The sequence below is a fragment of the Pituophis catenifer genome, unplaced genomic scaffold (genome assembly GCF_029215685.1).
Source record: "Pituophis catenifer annectens isolate HBS135680 unplaced genomic scaffold, rPitCat1.0.hap2 SCAF_13, whole genome shotgun sequence".
Lineage (NCBI taxonomy): Eukaryota > Metazoa > Chordata > Lepidosauria > Squamata > Colubridae > Pituophis > Pituophis catenifer.
In genome coordinates this window covers 15604523-15622424 of record NW_027256893.1, presented here as the reverse complement: position 1 = coordinate 15622424, position 17902 = coordinate 15604523, and the positions used below count along the sequence as shown (strand labels likewise).

The 17902-nt window shown below is 46.6% G+C and overlaps 1 protein-coding gene across 3 annotated transcripts in view; it reads left to right on the top strand.

The window, feature by feature from the left end:
• Positions 1 to 17902, top strand: part of RIPOR1 (RHO family interacting cell polarization regulator 1) — a 106550-nt gene that overhangs the window by 66534 nt on the left and 22114 nt on the right. For all 3 annotated transcript variants that reach the window (XM_070953236.1, XM_070953235.1, XM_070953237.1), the window contains exons 2-12: positions 2446 to 2572; positions 5759 to 5911; positions 8053 to 8131; positions 9253 to 9276; positions 10986 to 11039; positions 11927 to 12079; positions 12193 to 12256; positions 13150 to 13193; positions 13537 to 13662; positions 13763 to 13911; positions 14408 to 14537. In XM_070953236.1, coding sequence (XP_070809337.1) covers positions 2472 to 2572; positions 5759 to 5911; positions 8053 to 8131; positions 9253 to 9276; positions 10986 to 11039; positions 11927 to 12079; positions 12193 to 12256; positions 13150 to 13193; positions 13537 to 13662; positions 13763 to 13911; positions 14408 to 14537 — 1077 coding nt within the window. In that variant the 5' untranslated portion in view covers positions 2446 to 2471. The remainder of the gene's footprint in view (positions 1 to 2445; positions 2573 to 5758; positions 5912 to 8052; positions 8132 to 9252; positions 9277 to 10985; positions 11040 to 11926; positions 12080 to 12192; positions 12257 to 13149; positions 13194 to 13536; positions 13663 to 13762; positions 13912 to 14407; positions 14538 to 17902) is intronic.

Here is a 17902-nt window from a genome sequence, read left to right as displayed (position 1 = left end):
CAGGACACGAAGGAGAGTGAACGAAGTTGTTCCCTGCAAATTGCCTCAGTCATCGTCCTTCCTTAAATAGGCTAAGGGAGTGGTCAACTAGCCTCAAGCCTTACTCTCGAGGAGACCTCCTCCTGAGGAGCCACTCCTGTCTTTTGGCAGCTCTGCGTGCCCGTGCATCGAGAAGAGGCTCCTCCTCTTCGTCCTCTTCGTCCTCTTCACTTAAGGGAGCTTCTGGAGGTTCTGAAGGCCCTGGCTGAATCCCCGCCTCTGGCACCACATCTTCCCCAGCCTCCTCATTGTCTGACTCGAGTGCCAGCTGCACAGGCTGCTGGCGCAGCACCACACCGGCCTCCTTGCTGTCGGAATCAGCTACTAGCTACACAGGCCGCTGACGGGCCACAACATGGGCTCGCGTGATCACCGTTGGCAACCAAAGTCAATGGGGAGGGGAGCCCAATTCGCTTGACTGCATGGTTCACTTAACAACTGCCCCGCTTGGCTTAACAACATGGCCAAAAAAAAAAAATATTTGTAAAATTGGCCACCCATCAACTTAACAAAGCATTGTTAAGTTGATGGGTGGCCAGCCGTTAGCACAGGCCGCAAGTTGTTGAAGACTTCTTGACGGTTTTGAAAATACACCCCCTTTGTAGCTATACACCCCTTTACGGCCACAGAATTCCATGAGAATTCCATGGGAATTCTGTGGCCGTAAATCGAGGACTGCCTGAAACCCAGTTGATGGACTGCTGGGTCTTCTTTTTGTCCATCTGTGCTTTGTCTTCGCTTCTTGGCAAGCTCAACCCCACCCAGCAGATCATTCGAGAAGAGGCGGAACTTTCCCAGCTGAGAAACGGGGATTATAAATATTGATGGGAAAATTATAGAGTGCTTTTTTGGCCCCTTCCTTGTTACTGACTCATTTTCATCCCTGTTAAATCTAAATTTGTTAAGACAGCAGGAGGTGTCTGAGGATATGTTTGTAGAGACCGGCTGGGGTGTTTTTCTCCGGAGTTCTGCTGAATTGGTCATAACATACTTGTTGTTCTCTTCATTCAGGAAGAGATTGAATTCTCCCTCTTGCCTGGTTTTTGACTCTTGGCTTGGGTAGCAACCAGGGGTGAAATGCTACCGGTTCGAACCGGTTCGACCGAACCAGTAGCGATGGCGGCGGCTGATTCGGAGAACCGGTAGCGATGGCAGTGTGAGGCTTCGCTCATCCGCTCAGTTGTCGTTACTTCCTGGTTTTAACCAGGAAGTAACCTGTTTTTTACCCTTTGCGCATACCTTCCCCACCTTCCCGGTGGGGAAGGTAAGTAGATTTCACTCCTGGTAGCAACTCTTGATAATGTATGTGGAGATTGGGAAGGATATCTTTGCCTGCAAGCCATAAAGGACAATACAGGTAGTCCTTGACTTAATAACAGTTCGCTTAGTGACCGTTCGAAGTTACAACGTCACCGGGAAAAGTGACTTATGATCATTTTTCACACATAGGACTGTTGGCAGCATCCCCATGGTCACCGTTCGGATGCTTGACAACTGACTCGTATTTATGACGATTGCAGTGTCCCTGGGTCACGTGACCATCTTTTGTGGCCTTCTGACAAGCAAAGTCAACGGGGCAACCAGGTTCACATAACAGCTGTGTTTCTAATTTAAGAACTGCAGTGATTGACATAAGCCAGGGGTCTTAAACACTCAAAGAGCCATTTGGACCGGTTTCCCACAGAAAAGAAAACACCGGGAGCCACAAAACCCTTCCCGTGCCTGACTGTTTCTTGAGCGGCCACAAAACTAGCCTATGTAGTTGAATTAAACGTTCTGTTTTCTTCTGAAACTTTTCTTTTCTTGGATTTATCCATGGTTGGCCTACCGGGGGTTGAAAAGCTCAATAAATCGCGTGCTGGCAGGTGTCGCACATTGGTGGTTGTGATGCATATTTTGAGTGACAGGGTGCCGCAGCAGAGGAGTGAAAGAGCCACATGCGGCTCCAGAGCCGCAGGTTGCTGACCCCTGACATAAGCACTGTGGCAAGAAAAGTCATAAAATGGGACAAAAGTCACTTAACAAATTTCTCACTGAGCAAGATAAATTCTGGGGTCAATTGTGGTCATATGTCGAGGACTGCCTCTGCATGTAAATGGCTGCCCATCTAATTCTGGGCCTAGCATAACAATATACAGGTACTCCTCAATTTACCAGCAGTTCAATCCTGACCGGCTCAAGGTTGACTCAGTCTTCCCTCCTTCCGAGGTTGGTAAAATGAGATTGTTGGGGGGAAATATGCTGACTCAGTAAACCGCTTAGAGAGCGCTGTAAAGCACTGTGAAGCGGTATATAAATCTGAAGTGCTATTGCCATTAACATAAACTGCCATGTGTGGGGAAAAAGCTTGGGGAATGTTGTGACCGATTTGGAAGCTCAGCTCAATCTTCCTGGTTTGTTTTGTAGGGAGTCCCTCCCGCTGGAATTCCACGATGTCCCTCTCTGTACGACCCCAGCGGCGCAGTCTGGTGGTCAGGATCAATAGGAGCCAGTCGTTTGCAGGGGTCAACTCCTCCCAGGACAAATCTTTCAGGTAGGCTTAGCAAAAAAGGTCTCCAGGCAACGGAGATCATCAAGTTCTGATTTACTGCATGATTCTTGCTGGTGAATGGCACTAAGGAAGCCCCGGGGAGATAGACATTGGATATTTTGGGACGAAACCAATGCAACCGGATAAGAAGACAGGCCTGTTCAGTTTTGCAAAGGTCTCTTTGTTTTCTTCAAACACACTTAAGAACATTTTACAGGTGCCTACCAAATGGTCTCCACAGGGGTGGGCTTCAAAAGTTTTAGCAAGGGGTTCTCTGCCCGGTTGCTGGGTGGGCATGGCCATGGTGAGTGTGGCCTAGTCGGCCTCCTGCACCACAGCGAGGTGGGGAGGGAGGCGGGGAAAGCGTTTTTGCCCTCCCCGGGCTCCGGAGGCTTTTTCTGAGCCTCTGGGAGGGCGAAAACAGGCTCTGGAGGCCATCTAGAGGCCAGAAATAGGCCCATTTCTGATCTTCCGATAGGCCCATTTTTCGCCCTCCTCGAGCCTCCGTGCGTGCCCTGTACTTACCTGCATCCAAAACGGGCCGCGTAGGGACTCCTGGGAGGGGTAGGATGAGGTGGGTGCAGCCAGCCAGGAGTGGGATTTGGGGGTTCTCCGAACTGCACAAAATCTTAGCTAGAGGTTCTCCCGAACTCCGGCGAACCCCCAGCAGCCGACCCCTGGGTCTCCATTGCAATTGCAACATTTCTCTTACCCAGAAAGCAAAATTATTTTCAATTTGCCTCTTGCCTCTCTCTTGCTCTGTTTCTCCAAATCCTTTTTTTTTTTTCCCCTCCCAACTAACACCTTCGTTAATTCCTCTGGGCAGGTGGGCCTTTTTTCCAAAGTCCTGGAACACCTTCCTGCATCCTTTTTAATTTCTGTGAAGCCTGTATTGTTTCTTAGGGGGAATCTTGGAAACGAATGCATAACTGGATGGCCAATGATTTATTTTACTGAGAAAAAAAAATCAATTCAAAGGCCAGTCTGGTGTCACAGGAAGGAGGCTGGTGGGCAGCACAGGTGAAAAGCTGGATATCATTCAGAGCAGGAGGATCAATGCCCTTCTTTAATCAGAAGTTAAACCGTGCATTTAGAAGCAAATGGACACCATCAGGCCACAATATTTTTATGATCTTGCATTTTATATATAGGCAGAGCTGAGTCCTTTCATTTTGCTCAGGGATGGCAGGTTGAAATTCACAGAGTCAGAATTCCTCGGTTCTCCGTGTTATTACACCATTCTACAAATCCGTATTTGGATCTCACATTGTTTTCAGAGCACCAAAGGGCTTCAAAGCAATAGCTCAAAAGATTTTACAAACATCGCCACGAAGCTGTGCCTGTGGGTTTGGCAGCCGTTGCCATCTCAAAGCTGAGAGTATTGATATTAAAAATCCCCACTTCCGTGACTTCCTTGATTGCAGTACCAGGAAACAATGGCCCATGATAGCCATGTCTGTTTAAACTAGTGTGGCTCGTAAACAGGCTTAGCACGAGTTGGTGCGGCTGACTGATGGAAGAAACCAGATTTTAGTTTGGACTGAAGAAGAGAATAATGAATCTCCAATGGCCAACGAAAAATCTGGGGGTTGAAGGCCTACGGAGAGCATCATTTTAGGAAGAAACCAGATCAGCTCTGATGCCTGGCAGTTGCCTATGATCTTTTAATCCTTCATTTCTTGGCTCAGAAGCTTGAAGTGGCACACAAGATTCTTCCCTCATAATTACTGTGGAAGGGAGGTTGGGATGACAAGTAAATCCTGGCCTACAACCAAACTATGGGTGAACAAGACTTGGACGATATCTAGAGGAGTGATTTGACTGGGGCGCTTTGGAGATGGGTGGGTTTCTTCTTAAGCAGAAGTGGGAACCACTCATCTTCATGCCTACATTTCTTCTCTTAGTTTGAGAAGGAAAGAATTGGCCGATTTGTCACTAGCTTTCAGAGCCAAGTGTGGGATGGAGATCTGTCCTTACATTCTGGGTTGCTTCTCCCTGCATGGAGAGAATCCCACACCACGTGGCTGGCTTTCCAACACGATGAGGAACATATATTTTTTTTTGTGTATCACTAATGGATTTTAGAAGAGCTCGAAGCCACTTTTCTGGTTTATGCGATCTCCTAGATGATGGGGTTTTCAAACTTGTTCAGACCTCAAAGCCTGTTAGCTGAAAAAGAAAAATCCCTAACCCCATGATCCAGAGGCAGAACTTTAGTGATAGAAAAATTAACCCTAGGAAAAAATTAACCCTAGAAAAAAATTAACCATGAAAAGCTTTCATGCGCGAGGAAGTGTCTTTATGTAAATTTATATATTAAAATTACTTGCATTTCACAAAAGCAGATGGCCCAATTAGTGTTCTAGAATGTTCCTCCATCCATTGAATGGAATGATAACAACAACAACAACAACAACAACAACAATAATATTTGTGATACATTTTTAAATGTTCAGTGGACTGAGTTTCATGTTTAATGAATAAAAGATAACAAAAACAACAACAATAATAATATTTCTAAGGAAAAGTAATCAGATCCCTCTTATTGAACCTGGTGAAAATCAACGTTTAATTGGAGACGTTAAACTCTTGTTTAGACATTATTATTATTATTATTATTATTATTATTATTATTATTATTATTATTATTATTATCACCATCATCATCATCATCATCGGGTTTCATGTTTAATGAATAATAGATAATAATGATGATGTATCTAAAAAAGAGTTTTAACATCTCCAATGTCCCAAAATTAAAAGTTGAATTTCACCAGATTCAATAAGAGGCATCTGATTGCTTTTCCTTCGAAAACTTTCCATGGAAGGCCATTGCTACATTTGAGGCAATTTCCCTCCCCACCTCCTTTTCTTAGTCTCCCACAAACCCTATCAAGTTCACCCAGGTTTCACAGCTTAAAAAACCCTGTTCGAGATTGTGCAATCGATTTAGCAATGAGAAGCGTGGGAAAACATCCTTTCTTCACCAAAACATTTTTCTTCAAACTTTTTTTTTTTTAAAGGCTTTTGGGTATTACCTCAGGGGTGTGTACAGTGGCTGCTGTTTTCCCACCCAGACTACTACGCAGAATACCATCCTGCATTATTAAGAATCAGCCGGCCAGCCTATTTTATGATATCCTCTTTTTTTCCTGGGGCTTTTATCATCCTTATTATTTTTTTTGGTAGGAATTTCCCCGCGTTCAGTACACCCACAGTCTCCAGGAAGTCTGGCTCCAGGGTCAGTAGGATGTTTTCAATGTCTCATAAGTCCCCTCCACCCAAGGTGCCCCAGCCAGAGAGACTCGATGAAGTGTACGAAGCATTGAAGAAAGGCCTAAGGTAAGACTCGCTGCGGGCACCACCACATGCTTAGCCTGTGACATGCACTGATACCTGTTCATCTGTTTGCAAACATCTAAGCTTGCTTTTCTAGTCCATGTTGGTTCCTGAGGGGTACCAACCTGAGGGGTACCAACCTGAGGGGTAACTCTGGATTGGGACTCCCTACGCACGGTCACTCAAGCACTTGTCACTTCTTGTCTGGACTATTGTAACGCTCTCTACATGGGGCTCCCCTTGGGGTGCACCCGGAGGCTCCAACTGGTGCAGAATGCAGCCGCGCGGGGGATTATGGGAGCGACGGGGCGCTCCCATGTGACTCCTCTCTTGCGCGAGCTGCATTGGCTTCCGGTGGACTTCCGGGTGCGCTTCAAGGTGTTGGTGATCACCCTTAAAGCGCTCCATGGCTTAGGGCCGGGGTACTTACGGGACCGCCTTCTGCCACCAATTGCCTCCCACCAGCCAGTTCGCTCCCACAGAGAGGGCCTCCTCAGGGTGCCGTCGGCCAGACAATGCCGGCTGGCGACTCCCAGGGGGAGAGCCTTCTCTGTGGTGGCACCTACCCTCTGGAACAATCTACCCCCAGAGATACGAGTGATCCCCGACCTCCGGACTTTTCATCGGGCCCTAAAAACCTATTTTTTTCAGTTAGCCGGGCTGTCCTGATTTTATGGTTGGTTTTAAAATTTGATAATGGATTTTAATTGAAATGTTTTAAATTACGGGCCAAATTTATTTAATTATTTTAAATCTATTTTAACTTTTGTGTATAAATGTTTTATCTTGGCTGTTCGCCGCCCTGAGTCCGAAAGGAGAAGGGCGGTATAGAAATATGAATGAATGAATGAATGAATGAATGAATGAATGAATGAATGAATGAATGAATGAATGAATGAATGAATGAACGAACAAACAAACAAACAAACAAACAAACAAACAAACAGACTGTGAAATGGAGTGTCTTCGGCAGGATATTTGGGTCCAGTGCAGGGGTCTCCACACTTGGCAACTTTCAAGTCTTGTGGACTTCGACTCCCAGAATTCCTCAGCCAGCCATGGGAATTCTGGGAGTTCAGGTCCACCAGTCTTAAAAGCTGCCAACTTTGGAGACCTTTGATCTAGTGATTGAAAGCACCAGGCTACAAATGGGGAGATCCTGAGTTCTAATCTTGGCTTAGCCATGTCAGCCAGTAGGGTGACATTGGGCCAGTCCAGTGGTGGGTTGCTCCCGGCCCTGTCCGGTTCTTGTGAACCGGTAGTAAAAGCGTCGGGAAGCTCCGCCCACCCGCCCGGATGTCATAATGAACAATCTGCACATGCGCAGAAGAACATGTGCACACTCCCATTGCAAATCAGTAGTAAAGGTAAGTAGAACCCACCCCTGGAGCAGTCCCTCTCTCTCTCAGCCCAAGTCACCTCACAGGATTGTTGTTGTGAGGAAAAGAGGAGGAGAAAGGAGTCATTAGATATATTTGCTGCTTTGAATTGTTTATCAAAGATAATAAAAGCAGGATATAAATACATGAATAAATAAATATTCAAATATTGCCCTGTAGTATTGGGGCAATGTCAGTCAGCTCTCAAAAGCTGCGGTAAACAACGAAGAGTTTGATATAGTGGTTAAGGCACCGAGCTAGGAAACAGGAGATTGTGAGTTCTAATCCCACCTGAGGCACAACTCGGTGACTTTGGGCCAGTCACTCACTCTCTCTCTCTCTCTCTCTCTCTCTCAGCCCTAGGAAGCAGGCAAGAGCAAAGCACTTTTGAAATCTTGTCAAGAAAACTTGACAAGAAATCTTGTCAAGAAAACTTCAGGGACTTGTCCAGGCAGTTGCCAGGAATCAACATTGACTCGAAGGCAATTCAGCTTTGTGTCAATGCAGTTGACAGTTGGATTTTCTCTTCCCTATCCCCCACCCCTAAAGTTCAACTTGGAGATCAAGAGTATGGATAGTGTGGTGGGAATCGACTGAAAGGAAGTGTTCTGCTGTTGGGTTTTATTGCCAAGGATAACATCCTGCATGAACTAGGGCAGTCCCTTGAATTGGGGAGCCGGGATGCTGTCGGCTCTAATCCTCCAAATGATGGGGAGATAATTCTGCTTTCTGTGCTCAGTCCCTTCCACCTCTCCTTCCTCACAGTGCTTACCTGGAAGTGCACCAGCAGGAACTGGAGAAGCTGAGTACCCAGATCCGTGAATCCAAGAGGAATTCTCGCTTGGTGAGTGACGCAGTTCCTGTCGGACGCTACTTAGCTCTGATGGATGCAAGGCTTTCCCTGCAAATTGCAAAAGTTCAATGGAGAGTCTCCGGTCCTCAGTCATGCAGACAGGCTGACCTTCCAGTCACTCCTGTGGACCAGATGGTGATGGTGCTACACTTCTGATTTACATGCATTTTGTGTACAGGATCTCCCCAATAGACACCCACAAAAAATACCTCCTTGCACAGATCCAATATGCTGTAGTTGAGTTTACTTTGTTGTCATTGCACCTCGTACAATGCAATTAAATGCCATCTTCAGTGTACATTATAGCTATAAAACTAAAACACAAACACAACATCCTTCACATTCTATACAATTGAGTTGAAAACCCCTGATATTGCATTAATATTGCACTGTACAGTATGTATATAGATAATGCGTATATGGTACACGCTTCCCACTGTCTGTGGAAATGTCAGAGTGCGCACAACTTTACTATGTGAGACAACCTAAGAGCAATAAGAGCAAACAGAGGTTTGTAATAAATAGTGGTTTTATCTACAAAAGAATATATGCTATACATACACATACTATAGGCAGATGTCAAACAATCGATAAATTACAGCAGGAAAGGACACGGCAAAAGAGAGATGCCCTAACAGGGCCTCTTCTTATTATACAGGCTCTTAAAGGGATAACAGCTAAAAACCTTGCTGACTCATTCCCATCAGTGCATCATTGCATCATGGTAGCAGCTGGTCAGCTCTTAAATCACTGCTCTGGCAGGAAAGATGGTCCTTCTCTCTTGCCACCACATCAGGGGTGCAGCTTTAAAACAATATGCTCAGAAGAGCATGTTGCAATGCTTAATATGATGCCATGTATTCACTGTGGGGTTCTTGGTGCTCTCGGAGCTTGGTTGTTTTCTTGCAGACATTTCATTACCCAGCTAGGGAACATCATCAATTGTTCAACTAGCTGGATGATAAAAGGTCTTGCAAGAAAACAATCCAACTCTGAGAGCATCAAGGACTCCACAATTCAGCCCTGAGCTACAAATATTCTCATCTATTGGCATGTATTCAGCAGTTCTTTCAAGTTCCTGACTTTCCCCTTCTTCTCTTTTTCTCCTTTAGGGCTTCCTCTACGACCTTGACAAGGTAAGACATGCTGGGAAGGAAGTGGAGAACCCAAGGGACTATGTTAGGCGGGACAGGATGGCTCACTCTTGCATCTCATACGTTTCTGCATGCAAAATGTTGTCCCATCTGATCTTGAATCCATCTCCTTTCTCTGCCTTTGCCGAGCGATCTTGCTGACATTGGTTGAGTTCATTGATTCAGTGGAAACCCTGCACCCTATTTCCCTCCCTCCCTCTCCTCCCTCTAGGATTTGCTGCCTCAATCTTTTGCTTCCTCAAAGCAACCTCAGAGGATTAAAAGAGCTAAGATGTAGGAATTTGCTCCTCTCTCTTGGAATCAGTAACTGAATGAGGGCGAGGGTAACTCTGCTGAACTAAGTCGTGCAACTTTCTTGTGTTTGGGCAGTAAATAAAGAGAAACCCTGGTTTCTTCCCCCTTGTTGGGAGAAATTGGTGTGAAGGCCGAAGGTTTTAAATGGATGTCTTTAGAGATTCTCAGTCATCCAGGTCATGGTTGTCCCAAAGGTGCTTTTTCAGGAGGCAACTCAGGGGTGAAATGCTACCGGCTTGGACTGGTTCGGCCGAATCGGTGGCGATGGCGGCGGGTGGTTCGGAGAACCAGTAGCAATGGCAGCACGAGGCTCTGCCCATCCACCTGGTCATCATTATTTCCTGGTTTTAACCAAGAAGTAACCTGTTTTTTTACCCTCTGCGCATGCGCAGAAGGGTTTGCGCATGTGCAGAGGCCCCGCCGCTCGCGTGCGGGGCATGTACACTTCCGAACCGGTAGGGAAGGTAAGTAGATTTCACCCCTGAGGCAACTGGACTTTCTTGTTTTTCCTTTTGAAGACATTTTGCTTCTCATCCAAGAAGCTTCTTCAGCTCTGATAGGATAATGGGAAATGGAAGGATTTATATTCCTTGCAGACAGCTGGACATTTGCATCCTTTTGGAGGGTCCTTGAAGCACTTGGAGGTTTAATCTGTGTCCTCAGGGTCACCTGAGTAGTGCTAATGGTTCCTGTAGTCTGCCATTTTTCCTCTGGAAATCCGTTTTTAAATGGATGGAGAGCAAAGGATGAAACTGTTTCTCCCTATTGAGTCCTCGTTTTGTACATGGCTGCTGCCACTGTTATCTCCTTTGGATTAAAAAAAAAAAACTGTTTAGAAGAAAGGAGGTGATTACCAGCAGGTAGACCGCAATGCAGTTTGCCCATTCTGGTCGTATGTTGTGACAGTCATAAAGCAGGTCTGTCATGTGACCGATCTGATTTTAAGAACTTTTTTGCAGAGTCCTTGGTGTTCTCTGAGCTTGGTTGTTTTCTTACAGATGTTTCGTTACCCAAACTAGGTAACATCCCCAGTGAATGAAAAGTCTGCAAGAAAACAACCAACCTCAGAGAGCATCCAGGAACCCTCATTTCAACCCTGAGCCACAAATATTCTCCTTTATCAGAACTTTTTTTGCAATGGTCATTAAACGAACCAGTGATTCGCTACAGGCATAGTTTCACCTAAAACTGGAAGTGCTGGGGGTTTTGGGGGTATTTTTTGCAACTTCATAAAACTCAGTCATATGACTGCAGGATGCTGCATGCTGCCATTATTGTAGTGCACCGTGCTCTACAGTCAGACACGACTGGACAGAGAAACTTTTTATCTTTCTATATTCTTTTACCAGTTGAGTTTCCAGATCCTTCAAAATGGCGTTTCTTTCTTCTTTCCACAGCAAGTCAAGTCCATCGAGCGTTTCTTGCGCCGTTTGGAGTTTCACGCCAGCAAGGTACCTGCTGTTTCTGAATTTACCATGCCTGTAGGATTGCTGTGCCAAGAAAAGCTATTTTTTAAAAAAAAATTGTCTTTATAAATTATTCCTTTGTGTAAATATTGGCCTAATTTTGCATGCCGTATTTTTCGGAGTATAAGACGCACCTACCTTTTTTGGTGAGGAAAAGGAAGAAAAAGAAATCTCCCTCTGCCTCTGAGCAATTTTGCCTTGTTGCAGCAAACAGCAAACAGTAAACAGACTGCTTTACTTTCAGTTTCGTTTTCAGCATAGCTTGATTAGCACAAGGGGAAAAAAAAAATCTGCTCCAGCAATTTACCTCTTTGCAGCAAGCAGCAGAGCCCTGCGCAAAACAGCTGAGAGCAAATCAGCTGAGAGTCGGGAGGCCGATCCAATCAACTTGTGCTAATTAGGCTATGTTGAAGCTGAAAGGAACTGTTTTTTCTTGCTGTTTGCTTGCAAGGAGGTAAATTGCTGGGAGGCAGAGGCCAAAGGCTGGGGGCCAGTGGGTGGGCAGGGCTACATTCAGTGTATAAGACGCACCTAAATTTTCACCCCCTTTTAGGAGGGGAAGAAGTCCGTCTTATACTCCGAAAAATAGGGTAGTTTGTTGTGTGGTCTATGATGGTCTATGACAGGGGTGTCAAACTTGGCGGACCATGGGCCAAATGCGTCACACGCAGGCCACGCCCACCCCAGCTTTGTGAATGGGAAAAACATCGCGAAACATCACATGATGGCAACCTGACGCCGACAAGTTTGACACCTGTGGTCTATGAGTCCACCTTCTGGATACTTCAGCAGCGATCCTGACAGCTGGCTCGGCTTTCTGCTCAATCACCTTGCAGCTTCTCACGCTCGTTCTCCGTGTTTCTTTTCAATAGATCGATGAGCTCTATGAGGCGTATTGCATCCAGCGACGGCTCCGAGATGGAGCTCACAACATGGTCAAGGCCTACACAGCCGGTTCCCCTGGCAGCAAGGAGGCCCGGGAGAGCTTGGCCGAAGCTGGCAAGGGCTACAAGGAGTACACGGAAGTGAGTCAAGATGGCTGGCACTCAGGGAGGAAGAAATCGGTTGGGGGGGAACAAGAGGAGAGTTCCCGGGTTGACGGCATTAACACTTGGTTGTCGATGTTCTCCCCATGCAGAATATGTGTCTGTTGGAGAGTGAATTGGAGAGCCAGTTGGGAGAGTTCCATATCAAGATGAAAGGTAGGAAGGAACAAACCACAACTGCCTGAGGAAGCTTGGTCGGCCATTTTTAAAAGCACCTTGTCAGGAATCAGAAATGACACAATGAGCTAATTAGAGTGGTATGTCTATTGCTGCTCGCCTATAGACAGGAATCTTGCCCGACTAAAGCACGGACTGCATAACTATTAGATAAATACTGCGAAGTTTTAAGGAAGATCTCCCTTCAGTCTCTTCCTCCCCACAAGGGACTCAAGGCTACTCGGCCATTTCATCCTCCCCTCAACTCAGGACCAGATTTCACACACCACCCTTGAGGACTGTAGGAGACGGTTTGGCGCAGTAGAAAGAGAAGGCTGTTTGACACTTTGCCTTTTGATGTCTCCTCCGGATCGCAAAGTTTTTTCATAAATGTGCATCTGGAGAAAAGCGATGGGATGGTGATGACCTTATAATGTATTACCTTCTAATTCTTTATGAAGGAACGTAAGGACTACCTAGATGGGCCACCTAGGTAGTCCTAATGTTGTTGTCAGGTTTCGATGTCGTCTCAAATAAATTGCACTCCCAAACAATCTTTGCTGAAAATATTCCATTTATTGAGTACGACAGATCTGGCCCCGACTTCGTCGTAGCCGATACTAACCCTCTGACCCTCAAACCCTTCCCTTTCCGTTCCCCAATTCTCATCTTCTCATTGGCCATCTTCCAAGTCAGTCTCACCAGCTTCTGACCTCACCCCACAGGAATGTTCCCCCCTCCCCTCCCATCTCCTAGGGGATATTATCTACAGAGAAAATAAGTAGATGAAAAGTCAAGCCTCGTCTTTTTATGACAGCATCAGAATGCTGACAGTTGTCGTGTCTTGTCTTGTTATGTCTTATGCCTTGCCTTGTCTTGTCATTCTCTTGCAGGATTGGCTGGCTTTGCTAGGCTTTGTGCAGGCGACCAATATGAGGTTTGTGAAAGCAAGACAGGTGATGGTGGAGGGAATAGAAAAGTACAAGTTCTAGAGTTGGGTAGGATTAAGAAAAATGTTGAATTTGCAAATGGGAGCTAGTTTTCTGCTCACTGACAGCCTTGGGGGTGTGGACAGCGGGTGACTGCCTGATGTTCCAGATGTTCATATCTAGCATCATCCTAGAGGTTGGAAAGTTGCTATTACTTAAGGAATCGGGTGAATTTGTCCCTTCTGTTTGTTATCACAGGAAGACTTGCAGTCAAGCTGGCTTAAACCTGTGAGTCTGAATCTTATTGCTAATCATCTAACCGATACCCAAATTCCTCCTCCTTCACGGTAGATCTTCATGAGGTATGGGCGCCAGCGATGGAAACTACGGGGTCGCATTGAAGCCAACAGCAAGCAAGTCTGGGATAGCGAGGAGATGATCTTCTTGCCCCTTATCACAGAATTTCTCTCTATCAAGGTGATCGATGTCTCCTTTGTCAGATGTCTTCCTACCTAGAAGAAGATGTCTTTTCCTTATTCACGATAATTCTGCTCTTTTGTGTCCTTTCTCCTTTCAGGTGACGGAACTCAAGAGCTTGGCCAGCCATGTAGTGGTGGGGAATGTCTCTTGCGAGACCAAGGATCTCTTTGCCGCCCTGCCCCAAGTGGTGGCAGTTGACATCAATGACCTAGGCACAATCAAGCTAAGCCTAGAGGTCAATTGGAAGTGAGTTCTCTTGGCCTTTGGGCTTGTTCTGTTCTTCTCTAACGTTAGGACGTTGTTGGGTGTCTGTGTGGGGCCACAATGAAAGAAGGGTTCCTGGTGAGAGAGTCCATAGTGTCTCCTTGAAGATCTTCCAAGTGATGTAAAGAGCATGTGGGGCAGTGATGGGTTTCAACCGGTGTTACCACCAGTTCGCTTCGTGCACGCGATTTGCACAAGCGCATTCCATTTCAGAGCAGCTGAGGCACGGCAGTCCACTCTGCCGCGCCTATCAGCTGGGCTAAAAACGAACTAATATAGGTCGGTATAGCGCAGGGGCGGGCGGGAGAGCCCAGCTGACAGTCAGAGCGAACCGGTTCATTCTCACCTCACCATCGCCGCTACCGGCTCGCCCGAACTGGGGAGAACCGGTAGCAACCCACCACTGATGTGGGGCCATCTCTCCCTTCAGCTCACTCTTCCTTCTTCTCCACTAACTACGATGCTTTCCTTCCGTCAGTCCGTTTGATAAAGAGGACCAGCCGTCTTCTGCCAGTACTGTGAACAAGACATCGACGGTCAACAAGCGATTCTCCACATACAACCAGAGCCCTCCTGATACCCCTTCCATGAGGGAACAAGCCTTTTATGTGAGTACACCTTCAGTGGGTGCTACGTTTATTAAGATGTGGGGAGAATGGAAAGCGCTTTGTCTTTACGGCTTCATCACCAGCTTTTTCACCGCTAAATGGAAGGAGAACAACTTCTCTGATCTTTCTAACTGGAAGAAATAGACAGCTAGATTTATTGCAGAGTAGTAGGGCGTTCTTCACTCTGATCCCATAAACCAGGGCAGTGGTGGGTTCCTCCCGGTTCGGTCCGGTTCGGCCGAGCCCGTAGCGGTGACGATATGACGTCACCGAACCGGTTCTCCCCCCCACCCCCACCCCACGTTATTCTTACCTTTTATTTGGTCCCACCCCCAATCTATTGCTGCCTCCTGAGTCCCAGCTGATGACTAGAGGGAAAAAAACTGTTTAAACTCTTGCCGCGGGGCTTCAAAGGGCCGTCCTACAGCTGATCAGTGTTAAAAGCAAACAAATGAGTCGGGTCGTAAGTGCGAGGACTGGTCATAAGTGCGAGGACCTTCCAGAAACGACTCTGACCAGCTAGCCACGCCCACCTAGTCACAGGACCTCCAAGCCACACCCACAAAATAAGCCACTCCCACAGAACCGGTAGTAAAAAAATTTAAAACCCACCCCTGAACCAGGGGTGTCAAACTCAAGGCCCGGGGGCCAGATCCGGCTCGCGGGGTGTTTAGATCTGGTCCACGGGGCTGCCTTGGAAACAACGAAGGACCAGCCTGCAGTGCCTCTGCCAGCAAAACCAGAACTCGAGCGGGCTGCGCGCAGCCCTCCCAGGCTCCATTTTTGGTCACGAAGGCCTCCTGCAGCCCTCTGCCAGAAAAAACGGAGCTTGGGGGTGGGGGGGAGGCCGTGGCCCTCCCTGAGTTCTGTTTTCGCTGGCAAAGGGCAGCAGGAGGCTGTCGCAGCTGAAAACAGAGCACGGGAGCCTGTTTTTGCTGGCAGAGCGCTCGGGCCGCCACAGGCACCCCCAACATGAGTGACGTCAAGCTGGCCATGCCCACCCCAGCCCCCCCCCGAGGTCAGACACAACCCTGATGCGACCCTCCATGAAATCGACTTTTGACACCCCTGCCATAAGCGGTAACTTAGAGAGCCCACCTGAGGTTGTAAGTCCTGGGTGTTGATGGGTTGCCTCTTTCTCCGCTGAAGAGCCTGCCTTGGGAGGCGGTCCCCAAGCAGAGGCGGGCTTTGATGGACGTCTTCCAAGAGAGCGTCCTGGAAAGGCTGCCGTGGAGCTGTTCGTGCAGCGACGTCTCCTCGGTGCAGCTCAGCACAAAGGCGTCTCAGGGTTGCGTAAGTGCCTGCACTGTTGCATCGCTTGGTGTGTCCCCACAACGGAGCTTCCTCTGCTTTAACCTCTCCTTTAGTCCGTAGCACCTGGCAGAGCTCAGGTAGATAAGTGGTCCTTGACTGTAGTGAACTGTACGGGCTTCCTTTGTCTTGTTTGCTTGTAGTGGTCACTCCTGATTGTGTGTTTACTATCCGCTACCCCTGCAGGGCCGGGAAGTCGGGAGGGACCATGGTTGAACGATTTAGCATGCAAGGTCTTCCTTTAAATTAGAAGTTGGCAACCTATGGTTCGTGGGCCGTGTGTAACCTTGGTCTACTTAGAAATAGCTCTGGACATACTTTCAGAAGCCCTCTGAAGTTGATCAATCCAGACTTTGTGTAAGACCTACAGGTAGTCCTCAGCTTACAACCACAATTGAGCCCCAGATCTCTGTTGTTAAGTGAGACAGTTGTTTTGCTCAATGTTACGATGTGTCTTGCCCCAGTTGTTAAGTGAACCGCCGCTGTGGTTAAGTCATAGCACGGTTGTTAAGTGAATCTGGCTTCCCCATTGGTTTTGCTTGTCAGAAGTTCACAATAGGGGGAATCACGTGACCCCCCCAGGGCACTGCAACCGTCATAATATGAGTCAGTTGCCAAATGGCTGTGTGACCATGGGGATGCTACAACGGTCATAAGTATGAAAAATGGCCACCAGTCATTTTCTTCAGGGCTATTGTAACTTCGGTCACTAAATGAGCTGTTGTAAGTCAAGGATTACCTGCATCTTCCTTGATGACATCCTGTCTGGGAGAAGGAGAAGGACGAGAAGATGTCTGAGAAAGAATGGGTCTCTTTGCCCATTTTTGACCTTAACCCACCTACAAGCTGATAGTTGAGACAATATGGTGCTTCCCCCAAAGTTATACTTGACTCTTGTATTGTTAAGTCTGCTTAAGAGATGAGATAAAGAGACATGGTTACTGCTTCACATATAGCGTAGGGTAGGGTAGGATAGGATAGGATAGGATAGGACAGGACAGGACAGGACAGGACAGGACAGGACAGAATTCTTTATTGGCCAAGTGTGATTGGACACACAAGGAATTTGTCTTCGGTGCATAAACTCTCATTGAACATAAAAGCTATAAGTGATAAATCATCAACATAGTCATCATAAAAATACATTCATCATAAATCATCAGATACAACACTTAGTATCATACAGTAATCATACCAGGAAACTAAATAAAACAACAGAAATCATAAAGATACGAGCAACAAAGTTATAGTCAGAAGTAGAAAAGGAGATAAGTAATAGGAAAGATTACTTAAAGGAAAGGGATGCGGTGGCTCAGTGGCTAAGATGCCGAGCTTGTCGATCGAAAGGTCGGCAGTTCAGCAGTTTGAATCCCTAGTGCTGTGTAACGGGGTGAGCTCCCGTTACTTGTCCCAGCTTCTGCCAACCTAGCAGTTCGAAAGCACGTGAAAAACGCAAGTAGAAAAATAGAGACCACCTTTGGTGGGAAGGGAACAGCGTTCCATGCGCCTTTGGCGTTGAGTCATGCCAGCCACATGACCACGGAATTGTCATCAGACAGCGCTGGCTCTTCGGCTTAGAAACAGAGATGAGCACCGACCTCTAGAGTCAGGAATGACTAGCACATATGTGCGAGGGGAACCTTTACCTTTAATAGGAAAAATGAGAATAATAATAATAATATTAATACAGTCATATTATCATCATACATACCATCATAATCTGGTTTGTTTGGTTTGGCTTAGCCCAGGGTATTAATTCAGCTGTTGTAATTTATCAACCATGCTGTATGGCTTAATGAGGCTGGTAAATCAGGCCTATTCAAGAAAGTATGATTAAAACGAGTCATTAGATAGGATGTAACCCCAACCAGGGATCATTGCTAAGGAGAATTTTAAATTGTGTGAATAGGAGTTTTGAGCAGGGATTTATTTGTTCACAGGGCTGCATTTCGCACGCCATTTTTAATTCAATATTACCAATAAGGCCATCGATTATTCTAACCTCTTTCTTACTAAAGGCTTTTGGAGGCGATAAGCCTCCTTATTTGGCCTTA